Source organism: Rhinatrema bivittatum, chromosome 7 (genome assembly GCF_901001135.1).
Source record: "Rhinatrema bivittatum chromosome 7, aRhiBiv1.1, whole genome shotgun sequence".
NCBI lineage: Eukaryota > Metazoa > Chordata > Amphibia > Gymnophiona > Rhinatrematidae > Rhinatrema > Rhinatrema bivittatum.
Genome location: NC_042621.1, coordinates 190495114 through 190513185, shown reverse-complemented (window position 1 = coordinate 190513185; position 18072 = coordinate 190495114). Strand labels below are relative to the sequence as shown.

The 18072-nt window shown below is 44.7% G+C and overlaps 1 protein-coding gene across 1 annotated transcript in view; it reads right to left on the bottom strand.

Annotated features, from left to right (window-relative positions):
- Positions 1–339: 339 nt before the first annotated feature.
- The window catches only part of TET1 (tet methylcytosine dioxygenase 1), a 133801-nt gene continuing 116068 nt past the window's right edge, over positions 340–18072 (bottom strand). Inside the window, exons 9-10 of the mRNA XM_029609677.1 lie at positions 4165–4504; positions 340–3935 (exon numbers count right to left, since the gene is read on the bottom strand). Coding sequence (XP_029465537.1) covers positions 2818–3935; positions 4165–4504 — 1458 coding nt within the window. The 3' untranslated portion in view covers positions 340–2817. The remainder of the gene's footprint in view (positions 3936–4164; positions 4505–18072) is intronic.

The following is an 18072-nucleotide window of genomic DNA, read 5'->3' as shown; positions in this document are numbered from 1 at the left end:
CGTACATGCTCTCAAGAGTTCTCTTGAGGATGTGTTAAGGGGAAATTTGAGAGAGGCTCAAAACTTGGTAATAAGGAAGAAGGTTTTGGATATATTGAGGGTTGGGCTGTGTATGGAACAGTAAAAGGCTATACTGTAAAGCTGACCTACATCTGTCCATGGCTGGAGAAATGAACCTAAGTGAGAAATTCAGATCCATTTAAACTAAAGGACGGGGATGTGGAAGAAATAAGTTGGAATGTCATCCCTGACAAATACAGTAAATCGCGTGGAGAAGTTAACAAAAATCATCTCATGCATATTTACTATGGATGTCCTGAAAACCAGAGTTTTTGGCACTCCAGGGCCACAGTTGCTAACCCTGGTCTAGATTTTTTTTTTTTTTATAGGAACTGAATTAATAGGACAGGACTCTGCAGAAGTGGAACATAAATGGAGATACGGGCTAAACTGGAATCAAGGCTGGGAATGCTCTAATTGAATGGTTGTGGGGTAAGGGTTGGGGGATTAAATTGTATTTACAAGGATTCTTTTTTCAACATTTTATAAACCTATCATGTATGTACTTATCTAAATGGTACCTCTGGGTATAAATTGTGGTTAGATGTGAGTTGTCGGTCTTATGTTTGCTCTATTCAAAATCTGTAATGTTGAATTTTCTCAATAAAAAATGTTGAAATAAAAATGCATCTATGATGCAGTTGCCATTCATCAACCATATCCATCATCGTGATCTCTGCATACTGTAAAACTACATTATAAGGATACCTTAATTCGTCAGAGGTTGAAACACGTAAGGCATATATGAGCGATCAGAAAAAGGCTGACCTATCAACTGTAAAATTAAATTCATTAAACAGACTAAACATAACTTGTCTTCGTCTAGCATATAGATCGACCCAGAAATTTCAGCTAATTTAATTACTTTTTTTGAACACCCAGTCCTAAGCAAATATTCCATCTAAACCATAACCGTGTTCAGTGCTAAAAGTGAAAAACCAATGCTACAGCGGACACACTATTGTCATCTTAATTCCAATAAAAAGGGAGGTTAGCACCATCCTATCTTTTCCAGTCTTGCACCAATGCATTCCGGAAGACGACAAGTTACCAAATAGTGCTGTGATAGGAACGGACTTGACATCACATGAAGGCTGGTTGGCTGCATGACAGATGGCTTTCCACAGTAATAGTGTAGTGCAGGTGGGGGTATTCCTACTGCCAACATCAGGCTGTCCTACCAGCAGCACTTACTGAGGCTGGGGAGCATACAGCTTGGGCACGGTTCTGTATTTTAGCTGTGTACAAGCTAGCATATCCAAACCTGAACAGATATTTTGTTGCAAAATTGAGCCCAAAATGTTCTCTAGCACTCCCCCCTCCCCCCTCCAACGCCTAGAAAACATAGCAGTATAGTCATTTGGTAATATCAATTCCATAACAACTGAAATACAGAAGGTACATTTACATAGCTTGCATTGATACAAAGTAATTTCATAGTAAAAGTACAGTATAAATCAGTTCCTTGCCTTATACTTTACAACAAAATAATGGACAACACTACGTGGACTGAGAAAAACATTACTGCTGGCTGGTGAAAAATTTCCAAATGGGTAAATCCCTCCAAGCTGTACAGCTCAGCTAATATTGCTGCTAATTCATATTCCAAAGGGGATTTGTATGCTCTCCTGACACTAAATTCAGGTGTCACTTTTAAGAACAGCACAATAAGGCAACTTGAGGGGCATTTTATCCTATGACAGGTTACATCTGACGGATTCCAAGCACCAGGACAGATCACATTAATTGTGATGCTTCACTTTAGTAAGAAGACTTTTACCCTTGTTTGCCTTGTTGCCCAAATGAATCACAATCAGTTCAAATCTTAAAAAAAAAAAACAAAAAAAAAAACATTCATTACATAATTTCTATCATCAACACTAGAACTGATGATATTTCTTATTCCCAATATTGTACATAGTTAATTTCTATTAGTATACAAAATGCAGATGTAAATATGGAAATTCCACAACAAAAAAAAAAATCTTATTCTTGTTTTATAGACAAACAGTAACCAACAAAATTACACTATGCTATTTTAAGTTAAATTAAAAAATAGAAAGTGCTTTTAAAATATATTTTTACAGTTTAAAAACAGCTTCTAACCACCACTATGGACATATTTACAAGTTTTAAAAAGGTAATCTTTGAGGACAACAGATCCATTAGGTCTATTTTCAGAAATAAACTGGTACTATCTGGCTTTTAGAGCAAAAGTTGGAAGTTACTGTAACAGAGTTACCAGGAAGTTATATTTTAGCTTATTCTTTGTCCCATGTGGTTGAGCACCAGAAGCTGTATACAACTAAAACTGTATAGCTTAATATTATAATCATAAAAATGTGAACCAGTTAAAACACTTAAAAGTGATTTTTCTTTACAGTAAAATTGCAGTAAACAGACTTCATTTAAAGCACCAGAATATAAAATTCCTCAAGTAAGCAGAAGGACTATCAAGGCTCATAATGTACATGCAGTTTTCTCATGTAATGCATTTCAACTACAAAATTCCTTTTTTTTTTTTTTTTCTTCTGTTTTTTGCTTGAATGTGCTTGAGCACCACCATATGTGAAAATAGAAAAGTCACAGTTTTAGTCACCTTTTGTTTAAAACCTCAGCCATGAAAATAGTTGAAGTGGATTTACCGTAAACGTTATGCAAAGTCTCTTTTTGACAGCACCTTTAAGAAGACACAGTGCAGTAGAAAAAAAAAACTAACTGTACTGCACAAGGCAGCATATCCCCTAGGAAAAAAACCTATATCCAATGGTTATAGGGCCCTGTCACCTGGGTAAGAGCATAAGAAGACACCGTGATGACATTATCTTGAGTAACTGTTAATGCCCTGCGGGATGGAATTTGGTTCAGCTCATGTTCCTCACAAAACAGGTTTTTGCTTTCCTGGGTTGTTGGCTTTGTAGTCCTGCTGCAGGGTTTCGCAGCTATGCTTTCACCCCTTAATGTCGCTGCAGCTTCCCTCTCTTTTGCCCTCTCGGCCATTTTGGCTTCCCAAATGGCTAGCCCGTGTTTTGGCTCATTCAAGTTTTTGTGTTGGTAAAAGACCAGGGAGATGCGGGTGGGATGGTTGCGGTTGGGCTTTTTGATTGGTGTGGTGGCATGGAGCTCCCGCCGGGCACATTCAATCAGGATGCAACCATGAGAAGGCGCCACAGCCACGCCACCAATGTCCTCGTCCATGAAATTGTGTTCACTGTCCGACCACATTTCCTCTTCCTTTTCTCCAAATGCCGGTGGCGGCGCTAGCCGGTCACTTTGCTCCTCCACTGCGTCCTCAGAGTCACAGACCACCTCTTGAAATGACCCACCGGGTTCCACCTGACATTTATTAAAACCACTGGTTTTATTCCTGCTTACAAGCTTTGCTTTAGTGTTCAGCGGAGACAACGTATTACAGGAGCTAACCGACTGAGGACAAGGAGAATTTGTGCGCGGAGGTCGACACTTCTGCAGGTCAAATGCGCTGTCCAAGGAGCCTTGGACTTCATGGTTGGGCAGCCTAGCCTTTGACGTTCCTGGCACACCATTCATGCCATCTTCCTCTGAGCTTCCAGTATCATTTCCAGCGGACAAATCACTGTTGCATTTTGTGAACTGGGCTGCATTGTGCGGGTCATTACTATATTCCAAACTCCCATTGGAAAGAGAATCGTTTTGTTGAACGTTTCCCCCCACCCCTATGCCACACTTGGGCATCGGTGAGGGGTCCTGATGTAAACTGCCCCCATTGCACGGCGTGGAAGTGGTGCAGTGGCTACTTTTACCAGGGGAGTTTTCAGCATGCTTCATGGAACTGAGATGGTCTTGGGGTTTCGTTTTAATTCCAGAGAAGGCTCGCAAAGGATCCGTTTTGTTCCCTTAAAAATAAGTAAAGTCAATAAGTTAAACCAAAAAACACCACTAAGTGCAAGTTCTTTTCCTATTAATTAGTCTCCTATAATCAACAGGAACTTCAAGCAAATAAAAATTTCAAATCATTCACATGCTTTGTGTTTTTAATGAGACAAATGTTCTACAAGGATCTTATTCATGAAATGCGTAAGGAACATCTGCTGACATCCGTAAAACTAAATAAGCTCCACTTACCTACATTTTGAAGAGCTTTACCAGCCTTATCTGGTGAGCCATTCTTCAACCTTCTTGCTGCCAACTGCTTGTGGGTGGCACTACCCTGTTTGTCAGCCGCAGCCTTCTTGCTCTCTACTTTTTTCTTCTTTGCCGATCTCAGTGGTTCAGCCAACATCCGTACTTCTCTGGGAAAAGCTGTCAACACCTGTATTGCCCCTGTTTTTATCTTAATCTCTTGTCCCTCCTTTGTGCCAAATTCATCTGTTTGGGAGATCTTGTAAAGCGGAAGCACGTGTAACTGCTCATCATTTGGTATCGTCCCCACTAAGCGGTTATCTTCTTTTGTTAAAGTACAAACCTGCAATTAAGCCACAATAAACTAAAACATGAACAAGCCACAGATAATTAATAAAAACATAAGCAGCAGGAGTTTTTTTCCTGTACTGGTCTATGTTAGGAGCAAGATTTATCATTAACATAGCCCATTCAGTCTTTAATTGTGTGTGAAACAAGTTATAAACGCCTTCTCTGGGAGAGATACATTACTACCTCTCTGCACAGTGCACCTCAACTGCATCATATAAAGAAATGCATTTCCAACTCACAAGAGGGAATGTTAAATGAGGCTACTGCTTTCAATTTAGAACATTTTATAATGTATTTCAACATGGCTAACCAAGCCTATAATATAGGTATAGGCTCTAACCCAATCAATGGAACTGACGAAAAGCAAATTTTCTTTTGCAAAAGTAACTTCTGGGTCTACCCATTGGTTCCATACATACAGATGTTTCTCTGACCTCAAATGGAACCCCTTAGAGGGCTGTTCAGGAAGCATGGGTTGTTTGACAAACCTAGCACATGGCTGGAGCACTACCACAGACTAGAATACCAATTGCCCATTTTACTGAAGTCAGCGAAACAACGTGACAAGGCGATAGCAAAAGCCAGAAGAATGCTGGGCTGCATAGAGAGAGGAATATCGAGTAAGAAAAGGGAAGTGATTATCCCCTTGTACAGGTCCTTGGTGAAGCCTCACCTGGAGTACTGTGTTCAGTTCTGGAGACCATATCTACAAAGGGACAGAGACAAGATGGAGGCGGTACAGAGAAGGGCGACCAGAAAGGTGGAGGGTCTTCATTTAATGACTTATGAGGAGAGATTGAAGAATCTAAATATGTACACCCTGGAAGAAAGGAGGAGCAGGGGTGATATGATTCAAACTTTCAGATACTTGAAAGGTTTTAACGATCCAAAGACAACGACAAACCTTTTCCGTCAGAAAAAAATCAGCAGAAACAGGGGTCACGAGCTGAAGCGCCAGGGAGGAAGACTCAGAACCAATGTCAGGAAGTATTTCTTCACGGAGAGGGTGGTGGATGCCTGGAATGCCCTTCGGGAGGAAGTGGTGAAGACCAGAACTGTGAAGGACTTCAAAGGGGCGTGGGATAAACACTGTGGATCCATCAAATCTAGAGGACGTGAATGAAGAGGGGGTGGCTCGCGGGAATGAAGGCTACCACCTGGAGATAATACCCTTATTCAATATACATACACACGGTTAATGCGACTCCAACATTGCTCTAAGCTTCAACGGTAAGAGGAAATATGGAAAAAAAAAAGGATTTGCATTCACAAAAAAGCGGGGTGTAGCTGGCTTGTTACGGCAGTTACTACCCCCAAACCAAATAAGCCTGATACTTTACTTTCAATGCATATCTAGCATAGCTCTCTGCTTCAACGGCAGGGGAGAAAGTCTGATACTTCACTTTCAAAGCATAGCTCCCTGCTTCAATGGCAGGGGCAATGTAGAAAAGAGGATCTATATATAGACAACAACCAACAAGGACTGAATTACATAGTCGAGTAAACAAAAGCATGGGTGTAGCTTGCTTATTGAGGCGGTTACTACCCCTAACTAAGCTACATATTCAATTAGATGCAGTTCCAACACTGCTCTCTACATTAATGGTGGGGTGGAAGGGAAATAGAACTAAAAGGTACTAAGAGCCAAGCGTAACGAGGGAAAAAAAAAAAAAAGAATGCATAGCTTGCTGGGCAGACTGGATGGGCCATTTGGTCTTCTTCTGCCGTCATTTCTAGGTTTCTATATATGTTTCTATGTTACTGAGCAAAAGGTGAAATTTAAGCTTACTTGCTAATTTCCTTTCCTTTGTATCCTGCCAAACCAATCCAGACTTCTCTAGCAGCAGGTGGCGACAGAACAAACTTTTATGCTGACAATAATTCTCCTCTATATAGTCCGATGCAGCATAGGAATTAAGTCAGACTCTTGTAAAGCTACCAGAAATAACTTTCAAACTATAAAACACACCTTTAAGGAAAAAACCTCTCTAAATATGATCAACCTGATATAACTGCTATTCGTTCCCTACAAAACGATAAGTTCATAGTTAGGAAAGAACCACATGTGCAGACCTGAAATCCTTCCATTTTTCTTCACCATCTCCTCAACTAATCAGCTTTGGAAAAAGGACCCCCCCTCCCCCACCCTTTTTGATTGGGTAGGTTCTGAATTGATTTAGCAGGATTCAAGGAAAGGAAATTAAGCTTTAATTTAGCCTCATCATCCTGCCAGACCAGTCAAGATACATGGGACATACCCAAGCTGGGACATATCAGGTAGAAACCAAAGCCACCTTGAGAACCCCAGCTCTTAAAGCTGTCTCTCCCTTGGCTTGTACATTCACTCTGTAATATTTAACAAATGAGCACAAAGAGGACTAGGTTAACACTTTGCAAATCTCTTCTAGATGAACCAGTCTACACTCTGCCCACAAAGAAGCTTGAGTTTTAGTAGAGCGAGCCTTCAACCCTCTGGGACCTGAAGCCCTTTCCCTATTTAGGCTGACATGATAGCTTCCTTAATCCACCTGGGAGTTGAAACTTTGGAAGTTTCCTCTTCTGAAAACTACTAAACAGGAAAAACAATTGGGACTTAGGAAAGGTATTCGTGAACTTCAGGTAGCGCAAGAGAATGCTACAAATATCCAAGAAGTGCAGATCCTTCTTCAAACCAATATACTCCAAAGATTCAAACAGAATAAATTAATTTAGATGGAAAGCCAAAGCCACCTTGGGCAAGTATGGAACTGGACAAATCATAACCTTCTCTTTTGAAAAAACAAATAGGGATCCTGGTACAACAGGGCCCAAAGCTCCAGGATTGTTCTCACAGAAGAGATGGCCACCAGAACCCCATCTTCAGAGATAGATCTTTCAATGAAGCCCTTCTCAGAGCTCAAAGCGTGCCCTAGACATGGCTCTAAGAACCAACTTATGGTCCTGTTGAGGAACCACAGGATGCAATGGAGGCTGAACATGCTTCATGTCTCTGAAAATTCAAACCACATCCAGCTGTGCAGCTAAATATCTCCCCTGAATCCTTCCTCTATAATAGGACAATGCTGCCACTTGTACTCCTAGGAAATTCAAGGCCAACTCCTTATCCAAACCCTCCTGAAAGGCCAAGATAGTTGAAAGCATAACTTCCAAAAAACAGAGAGATACACATATTTGTCCTAGTATCAAGCATCAAAGATCCTCCAAATCCTAACATAAGCCAGAGACGTAGAACTCTTTCCAGCTTTTAACAATAATGTGAAGCTGCATATACATGCGTTACATGAAGCCATTTCACTATTGTATCCCACCTTGGGTGAATTTCTTATTCAAAAAGGCAGGCAACAAAACCAATCATCATCAAAATCACCACCCCAGAGTAGCCTCACTTACAAAATCTTACCTTCTCAAAAGGCCAAGCTGTAAGACAAAATGGACCTCCACAGAAGTAAAGGAGACTGCCCTCCAGCAAAGTAACCCCTTGACAAGAGAGAATCTGAAGGGCTCCCTCATTCTGAGTCCAATGAGATCCACGTAACATGGCCTGGCCCAACCCAGAGCTACAAGAATGACCAGATGCTAGATGATCTGAGACCACAGAGGAAAATAAAAAAACCCACAGACACACCAGACTGCCCTGATGCCATGGCTGTGAAAAGTCATTCAAACTTCTGGACCCTTTTCCCTTTCAGTCTTGGAATTATGCTGTGCACTATTTGGGCAAATGCCAATTCAGCCAGTTCCTATTCCCCTGGGTCTAGCGTATATGGCTTAGAAAATCCACCTGAACATTGTCGACATCTGCGATATACACCACAAACATCTTTGAGATGTTTTTCTGCCCAAACCAGCAACCTTGCCTCTCTTGACACTTGCAGATTCCAGATACTCCCTTGTCTCTTTCACATATTTATATTCTGCTTATAGCTAGAGCATGTTAAGCAGATAACATCCAAAAGGTAAAAAGTAAAAAAAAAACAAAAACAAAAAAAAAAAACACAGAACAAAATCAAAATACACAAAATAAACAAAATAAACAAACCAATATCATTAACAGAACTCTGACATCAGTCCCCTCTAGTACTGGGAGAAACTGGCCTATAGCTAGTCCGATGGCCCTGGTCTCCAGCCAGTTTATCAGCCAAGATAATTCCAAGGAAAATAAAAAAAAGTCCTCAAATCACCAACCTGCTCCCTACAACAGACACCCACTGACATAGCAACCCATTTCAGGGGTTCCAACTTCTTGACGCTTTTCAAAAGATTGACCTTGGAAAGCCATCACTTTAAATTCTTCCTGAACTCCACCAGCACAGAGAAAGGACTAGCTTGTAGTCCTGTCCCTGAAAAAACCCCCAGGATAATAAGGTTCTCTGGAACGCATGCAAGTGGGCTCTCGCCCAAGGCACTAAACTTATGGTGGCTGCCATCCAGCCTGGCACCTGCAAATAAGCCCAAACTCAGGGAATACCAACAGCTCCTTCACCTGAGCTTGATACCTGTGGACCCTCTCAGATGTCATGAAACCTTGCCTCGCTTTCATATTGGAACAAGCCCACAGGTAAATTAGGGACTGAAAGGAATGAAGCTGACTCTTTGATAGATTCACTACCCAGCCCAAAGACTTCAGAACCTGCAAAATCCTGCAGGCAGACTCTAGACCAGGGGTCGGGAACCCATGGCTCGCGAGCCAGATATGGCTCTTTTGAGGGCTGCATCTGGCTCACAGACAAGTGTCGCCACACTTTCCAGTCCGCCGCTGACCCAGCTGCTCCCCGGTCCTCCTCCGCCCAGGCTTAAAATGCTGTCAGCCCGGGCGGAACGCGGCAGAATAGCTGGAGTTGGCGGCACCGGCATGCTCTCTTCTTCCCGTCTTGTCGTCAGAGAGCTTTGGAACTTTCATGCCTTCAAATCCTTCAACTTCTCTAGCTCTTCTTCAAACATAAGCTGTCTCTTAAAGGGTAACTTACTGAGATGGGTTTTGGATGCTGAATCCACTTGACCAGTTCTGTAGCCGAAACAACTTTCTGGCTATAACCACCATTGCCACATGTTTAGAGGAAGTTCATATGAGATCATACAAGTATCCACCAGGAAGAACATAAGAACATAAATTGCCATGCTGGGTCAGCCCAAGGGTCCATCAAGCCCAGCATCCTGTTTCCAACAGAGGCCAAACCAGGCCACAAGAACCTGGCAATTACCCAAACACTAAGAAGATCCCATGCTACTGATGCAATTAATAGCAGTGGCTATTCCCTAACTAAACTTGATTAATAGCCGTTAATGTACTTCTCCTCCAAGAACTTATCCAAACCTTTTTTGAACCCAGCTACACTAACTACATCCTCTGGCAACAAATTCCAGAGCTTAACTGTGCGTTGAGTGAAAAATAATTTTCTCCGATTAGTCTTAATGTGCTACTTGCTAACTTCATGGAATGCTCCAGACTCAGAATGGGCGACTACCCTGAAGAAAAGCTCTGGTGACCTATCAGATTCTGTCTGCCACTGCTGAATCCATTTTATCAGCATTCTGGACATGTAATCCCCACATACCACAGCCTGTACAGAAAGGTTAGCAATCTCAAAATTATTCTCAAAAGAGATCCATTGTGACTGTGGTGACTCAGAAGCCTAACAATAGGAAGATTGAGCCTATTTTGGGCATACTGAACAACTGATCTTTCTCTACTACTAGCAGATAAAGCTTATCCATAGCTTTCCCAATCTTCAGAGATGAATCAAGGATTTCTCATTCTGCCATAATTATATCTTGAATGGATAAATGGCATGGAAAAACGTTATGGACAAAGTTCATTAGGAGCCTACCACAGGGATCAGTATTGAGACCTGTACTGTTTTAACAATCAAACGATCTGGAGCAGGGAATGACGAGTGAGGTGATCAAATTTGCAGATAAAACAAAAATATTAAAACAGCAATGGATTGCAAGTACTGCAGTGGGACCTTGTGAGACTAGGAAACTGAGCAGCTGAAAGGCAGATGAAATTTACTGTAATATGGAAAAAAGAGGAAAGTAATGCACATAAGGAAAAATAATTCCAAGTTGGTGTTGTACTAACTTGCCTTAGAAGCACAAGATATATTGCAGGGGAAAAGCTCAGTAACCCCCAGCCACTGGAAGCATTGAGAGAAGATCATCATTTTGCTGGTGGCTGAAGAGTATCAGTAAGTATTGCTTTGGGAAATTTTAAAACTTAAAACATTTTGGGGAGTGGTAAACTACTGGAATATATTCTTTAGTGTGTGTGTTTGTTACAAAACGTAAGCCAAAAGGTAGGAAATAGAGTTTGTGTGTTTGTCATTCCCTCCCTCCCTCCCCTAGCTCATCCTTTGATTTAAAGGCAAGAGACAATTTCACATTAAAAATCAATTGGCATTTTACCTAAAACACGATTTCCCAAGCCCTTATCAAGAGTTTAATTATTCCATTGCAGGTCACTACCAGATTAATAGTGAATATACCAATACATTTAAAAGGACTCTTATTTACACATTCCTACTCCCTTAGCAATCTAAACTTAACTAAGAACTCAACAAAATTAAGATGAAGGCAGTAAATCCAGCAGCAAGAGGGGGGCCTTCCAGTCTTCTGTTTTTGAGTTTCACATGTATGATTTTTTACCCACCGGTGAGAGGTTGTAAGTGTGCACCTGGTGCAATAAGCTCATAGTTCTCAGAGAACAAGTCTGATCTCTGGTAGCTGAGTGGCAGACTGGAGGAGCTGAGGCAGACAGAGGTATATAGATGAGACCTTCAGGAACATAGTAGCCAAGTCCCAACTCCAGTTTGGCAGCCTTGGTGCTGACTTGGAGAAAGAAGGACTCCTGGTCAGACAGCATCATCCTGGTACAGCAGGAAGTGATCCTGTAGCAAGGACCTGCTCTCCAGGTGATGCATTGTCCTCTCGCAAAGAGGATGTGCCTTCTAGGACTACTGCCCAGGAGGGAAGAGTTAGGTCGGCCATCATGGTTGGTGATTCAGTTATTAGGATTGTAGATAGCTGGGTGGCTAGTGGACGTGAGGATCAACTGGTAACATGCCTGCCTGGTGTAAAGATGGCGAAACTCAAACATCTCCTAGGTAGGATTTTAGACGGTGCTGGGGAGGAGACTTATGTCATGGTGTATGTGGGCACTGACATGAGAAAATATGGGAGAGAGAGGTTCTGGAAGACAGATTTAGGCTTTTAGGTAGAAAGCTGAAATTTAGAACCTCCGGAGTAGCATTCTCTGAAATGCTCCCTGTTCCACGCACATGTCCCCAAAGGCAGACAGAGCTCCAGAGTCTCAAAGTGTGGATGAGATGATGGTGCAAAGAAGAGGGATTCAGTTTTGTAAGGAACTGGGCACCTTAACCAGGGTGGAACCAGACTGCTGGCACTAACCTTTAAAAAGGAGATATAGCAGCTTTTAAACTAGAACAAAGGGGAAAACAGACAGTTGCTCAGCATGGTTTGCAGGGAGGTTATCTTCGAAGGATACTAATGAAGCAAAAGAGTTAGAGCATCCCAGCAGAGCAATAAAAACACAAGTAATCTATGTGCCTATAAGTAAAGAATAACCTGAGCTAAAAGATTACAAAATATCCCAGTCAACTGAAAAGCAGGTTGTTAATACAAACAAAAAACACACTTTGAAATGTCTGTATGCCAATGCCAGAAGTTTAAAAGTAAGATGGGAGAATTAGAATATATAGCAGTGAATGACGACATAGACTTAATTGGCATCTCAGAAACATGGTGGAAGGAGGATAACCAATGGGATGGTGCTATACCAGGGTACAAATTATATCACATTGATAGGAGGAGCATTTGGAGGCTGGCGGGGGGGGGGGGGGGGGGGCGCTTTATGTCAGAGTCCAACAGGATAAAAGATCCTGCAAGACACTAAATGCACAATAGAATCTTTAGGGGTAGAAATCCCATCTGTGTCAGGGAAGAGTATATTGATAGGAGTATACTACCATCCACCTGGCCAAAATGATAAGACAGACGATGAAATGCTGAAAGAAATTAGGGAAGCTAACCAAATTGGTAGTGCAGTAGTAATGGGAGATTTCAATTACCCAAATATGCAACGAAGCAACACCTTGCACATGAGCAAGTACTAGAGAACAATTTTGTACCTGCACTATTGTTCTCTAGATTTCAATTACCCCAATATTGACTGAGTGAATGTAACATCAGGACATGCTAGAGAGATAAAGTTCCTGAATGGAATAAATGACAGCTTTATGGAGCAATTGATTCAGGAACAGACAAGAGAAGAAACTATTTTAGATCTAATTCTTAATGGAGCACAGGATTTTGTGAAGGAGATAATAGTGGTGGGGCCGCTTGGCAATAGTGATCATAACATGATCAAATTTGAATTAATGACTTAAAGGGGGGAAATAAGTAAATCCATGGCCCTAGCACTAAACTTTCAAAAAGGAAATTTTGATAAAATGAGAAAAATAGTTAGAAAAAAAGAAAGAAAGAAAGGTGCAACCAGCTACAAAGGTTAAGAGTGTAGAACAGGTGTGGACATTGTTAAAAAATACCATCTTAGACGTGTAGTCCAGATGTATTCCACACATTAAGAAGAGTGGAAGGAAGGCCAAACAATTGCTGGCATAGTTAAAAGGTGAGGTGAAAGAGGCTATTTTAGCTAAAAGAGCCTCCCTTCAAAAATTGGAAGTAAGATCAGTCTGAAGAAAATAGAGAAAAGCATAAGCATTGTAGAGATTACTTACCTGATAATCTCCTTTTCCTTAGTGTATGCAGATGGACTCAAAACAAGTGGGTATAGTGTGCTCGTGCTAGCAGTTGGAGATGGATCTGACGTCAGCACGGGTACATATACCCCCACAGGAAGTGTAGCAATTCAGTAATCTTCCTTGCAAAAGCTTTATGGATATGTGTGTGACTGACCGATCGATTAAATGAACAGGAGTACCCTGACCAATTGATGGTAGCTGGAGACCGCCAGTGTTCTCAACCGGAAGGCGTTGACACCTGGCAGGGTGGATGCTCTATATAAGAAAGCATGGCTTACCGTGAGTCGGCGGATCCCTATGTATACCGGCAGCTGGGCGGGATGCTGAGTCCATCTGCATACACTAAGGAAAAGGAGATTATCAGGTAAGTAATCTCTACATTTCCTAGTGTGTAGCAGATAGACTCAAAACAAGTGGGATGTACAAAAGCTACTCCCGGACTGGGCGGGAGGCTGCCCGAGGACCGTGTAGGATTGCCCTCGCAAATGCTGTGTCCTCCCTGGCCTGGACGTCCAGACGGTAGAATCTGGAGAAGGTATGGAGGGAGGACCACGTCGCCGCTTTACATATCTCTGCAGGCGACAGCATCCTAGTTTCTGCCCAAGAGGCCGCTTGCGCTCTGGTAGAATGAGCCTTGACCTGTAGAGGCGGTGGTTTTCCCGCCTCTACGTAGGCCGCCTTGATAATTTCTTTGATCCAGCGGGCGATGGTTGGCCATGAGGCCGCTTCCCCTTGCTTCTTCCCGCTGTGAAGGACGAACAGGTGGTCCGTCTTTCGTACTGCTTCTGACATTTCCAGGTATCTGGACAGCAGTCTGCCGATGTCGAGATGGCGTAGCATTCGACCTTCTTCTGACTTCTTCAAACCTTCCGTGGTTGGCAAGGATATGGTTTGGTTGAGGTGAAAGTGTGAGACTACTTTGGGTAAGAAGGAAGGAACCGTGCGAAGATGGATAGCCTCTGGAGTGATTCTGAGAAACGGATCACGGCAAGACAGTGCTTGTAGCTCTGAGATGCGGCGTGCTGAACACACAGCCAGCAAGAACACCATCTTCAAGGTTAACAACCGGAGAGACAAACCTCGAAGGGGCCTGAAGGCGGATCCCGCTAGAAATTCCAACACTAGGTTGAGGTTCCACAGGGGCACTGGCCACTTCAGTGGCGGGCGAATGTGTTTGACTCCTTTCAGGAAACGTGAGACGTCTGGGTGTTTGGCAATGGTGTTGCCGTCACTCCTGGGACCGTAGCAAGACAGTGCTGCCACTTGAACCTTGATGGAATTGAGGGACAGACCCTTCTGAAGTCCATCTTGCAGGAAATCCAAAATGATAGGGATCTTAGCAGCATGTGGATTGGTGCTGTGAGAGTCACACCAGGCTTCAAAAACTCTCCAGATCCTGATATATGTCAGTGATGTGGAGAACTTGCGTGCTCGGAGGAGTGTATCTATTACCGGCTCAGAGTATCCTCTTTTCTTCAGTCTAGCCCTCTCAATGGCCAGACCGCAAGAGAGAATTGAGCTGGATCCTCGTGGAGGATGGGACCTTGCCGCAGCAGGTCCCTGTACGGGGGCAGAGGTAGAGGATTCCCTGCCAGTAGTCTTCTCATGTCTGCGTACCAGGGTCTTCTTGGCCAGTCCGGGGCCACCAGAAGAACTAGGCCTCTGTGTCGCTGAATCTTGTGTATAATGGCGCCCAGCAGGAGCCATGGAGGAAAGGCATAAAGCAGGATCCCCTGAGGCCATGGCTGTACCAGGGCATCGATCCCCTGGGATCGAGGATCCCGCCTGCGGCTGAAATATCTATTTCCACCCAACCTGAGTATGCGCCTTGAAATATGTGTCGCCTAATAATATGCGCTTATCAAGGTGCGCTCAACAGCATGCGCCTAGAAACGGGCATCTTAGGAACGTGCGCCTATGAACGGGCGCCTATGAACGTGTACCTATGAACGGGTGTCTTATGAATGGGCGCCTATAGGCCTACGCCTATCCTAGTAGCGTGCACTTAGCAACATGCGCCTATCGCGTGCGCTGAACAACGTGCGCCTATTGGGTGCACTTAGCAACGTGCGCCTATCTCAGCGTGCGTCCAGCAACGTGCGCCTATCTCAGCGTGCGTCCAGCAACGTGCGTCTAGGTGGTGAAGGCGAGTAGGCAGGCAAAATGGCGACCTCCTTGGAGGGCTGCCACGTAGGCAAGCCCAGCTAGTCCACACTTCCTCGGAGACCACAGTAAAGATGTACGCCTTACCTTGCCTTCGGCGCTTCCCAGCTGCAACCCGGGCGGTCTCCGGCTGCGGGGGGAGAGGGTGAGTACCTTCACCGCCACGCTCGAGGAAGTGCACCCGCTGACTCTAGGCCGCGCCCGAACTCGTCTCGGCCGGGGGCCAAGTCCACGCCGGGACAGAGGCTGCCTCTATGCCGCGCCCGAGCCCTTCTCACTCGGGGGCTAGGTCCCTGCTGCGAGTTGGCCACCGGACCGAGGCTCCTACCTCCAAGGGACCACGGAAGTCAGCTCAGGAAACTCAACTGGGGGAGGGACCGAATGGTATCACCGCAAGAGTGCGGGGCTCGTCTTCAGATAGGTTCTTTTTCTGAATTTAGTCGTTAGAATTTGGAAACATGCTCAGCGAGCGTGAGGTAGCTCCAAACTGCTTTGGAGATGGAAATTACTGAATTGCTACACTTCCTGTGGGGGTATATGTACCCGTGCTGACGTCAGATCCGTCTCCAACTGCTAGCACGAGCACACTATACCCACTTGTTTTGAGTCCATCTGCTACACGCTAGGAAAGGGCAAGTTAAATGTACAACATTGATAAGATAGACTAAGAGAATTTGAAAAGAAGTTGGCCAGAGGTAAAAATTCATAATAAAAAAAACCTTTGACTATATCCGAAGCAGGGAGCCTGCGAGGGAGTCGGTTGGACCCTTAGATGACTGAGGGGTTAAAGGGCCATTGAGAGAATATAAGGCCATCGCAGAAAGACTTTATGTACATTAGTGATGTAGAGAACTTGCGTGCTCGTAGGAGGGTGTCGATTACCGCCCCCGAATATCCGTTCTCTCTCAGGCGAGCCCTCTCAATGGCCAGACCGTAAGAGAGAATTGAGCTGGGTCCTCGTGTAGGATCGGACCTTGTTGTAGCAGGTCCCTGTGTGGGGGCAGGGGTAGGGGGTTCCCTGCCAGCAGTCTTCTCATGTCTGCATACCAGGGTCTTCTTGGCCAGTCCGGAGCCACCAGAACTAGTCCCTTGTGTAGGTGTATCTTGTGAATGATTGCGCCCAGTAGGGGCCATGGTGGGAAGGCATATAGTAGGGTCCCCGGGGGCCAGGGCATAGATCCCTTGGGACTGTGGTTCCTGCCTGCGGCTGAAGTATCTGGATACTTGGGCGTTGGATCTGTTTGCCAGAAGGTCCATGTCCGGTGTCCCCCACCGATCCACTATTATCTTGAAGGCTGTGGGTGACAGCCTCCATTCTCCTGGGTCTAGACTTTCCCTGCTGAGGAAGTCTGCCGTGATGTTGTCTTTCCCGGCGATGTGGACAGCGGAGATCTCCTGGAGGTTTGCTTCCGCCCACGCCATCAGGGGGTCTATTTCTAGGAACACCTTTTGGCTTCTGGTTCCCCCCTGCCGGTTGATGTAGGCCACTATCGTGGCGTTATCCGACATTACTCTGACCGCTTTGTTTCGAGTCTGTGGATGAACCGCATGCAGGCTAGTCTGACTGCTCGCGCTTCTAGGCGGTTGATGTTCCATCCCACCTCTTCTGCGTTTCACTGCCCTTGGGCGGTTAGCTCCTCGCAGTGTGCTCCCCATCTTCGTAAACTGGCATCTGTGGTGAGTAGAGTCCAGGTTGGGGAGGAGAGACTTGATCCCCGGCTCATGTGGCTGGTCTGCAGCTACCACTGTAGCTGGGCCCGAACTCTTCCTGGGAGTGATAGATGTACGGCGTAGTTCTGGGACCGTGGGCTCCACCGTGATAGGAGTGAGCGCTGTAGGGGTCTCATGTGGGCTCGCGCCCATGACACAACTTCCAGTGTGGATGCCATCAGCCCGAGGACTTGCAGGTAATCCCATGCTGTGGGACGAGGGTCATCCAGCAAGGTTTGTAGCCGGTTCCACAATTTTGATCTCCTTGTGGGGGTCAGGCTGACCTTGTCCTCCTTGGTATCAAATCGGACTCCTAGGTACTCCAGCGACTGTGAGGGCTGTAGGGAGCTTTTGTTTGTGTTGACTACCCATCCTAGGCTTTCCAGTAGAGTTCTGACTCTGCTGGTTGCTTGGCGGCTTTCCTCTGGTGACTTTGCTCTGATCAGCCAATCGTCCAGGTAGGGGTGAACAAGGATTCCTTCCTTCCTCAGTGTTGCCGCCACCACCACTATTACCTTGGTGAACGTCCGGGCTGCTGTGGCTAACCCGAAGGGTAATGCCTGGAACTGGTAGTGACGGTTCAGGACTTTGAAGCGTAGGTAGCGCTGATGTTCCTGATGAATGGGGATGTGCAGACAGGCCTCCGAAAGATCCAGGGATGTGAGAAACTCTCCTGATTGTATCGCCCTTATAACGGATCGTAGGGTTTCCATGCGGAAGCGAGGGATCCTGAGGTGGCGGTTGACAGACTTGAGATCCAGGATGGGCCTGAATGTTCCCTCTTTCTTGGGAACGATAAAATAAATGGAATAATGGCCAGTATTTATTTCCTGTGTAGGTACTGGGGTTATGGCCTCGAGTGCCAGTAGTCTGGACAGTGTAGCTTCCACCGCCGCCCTCTTGGAGG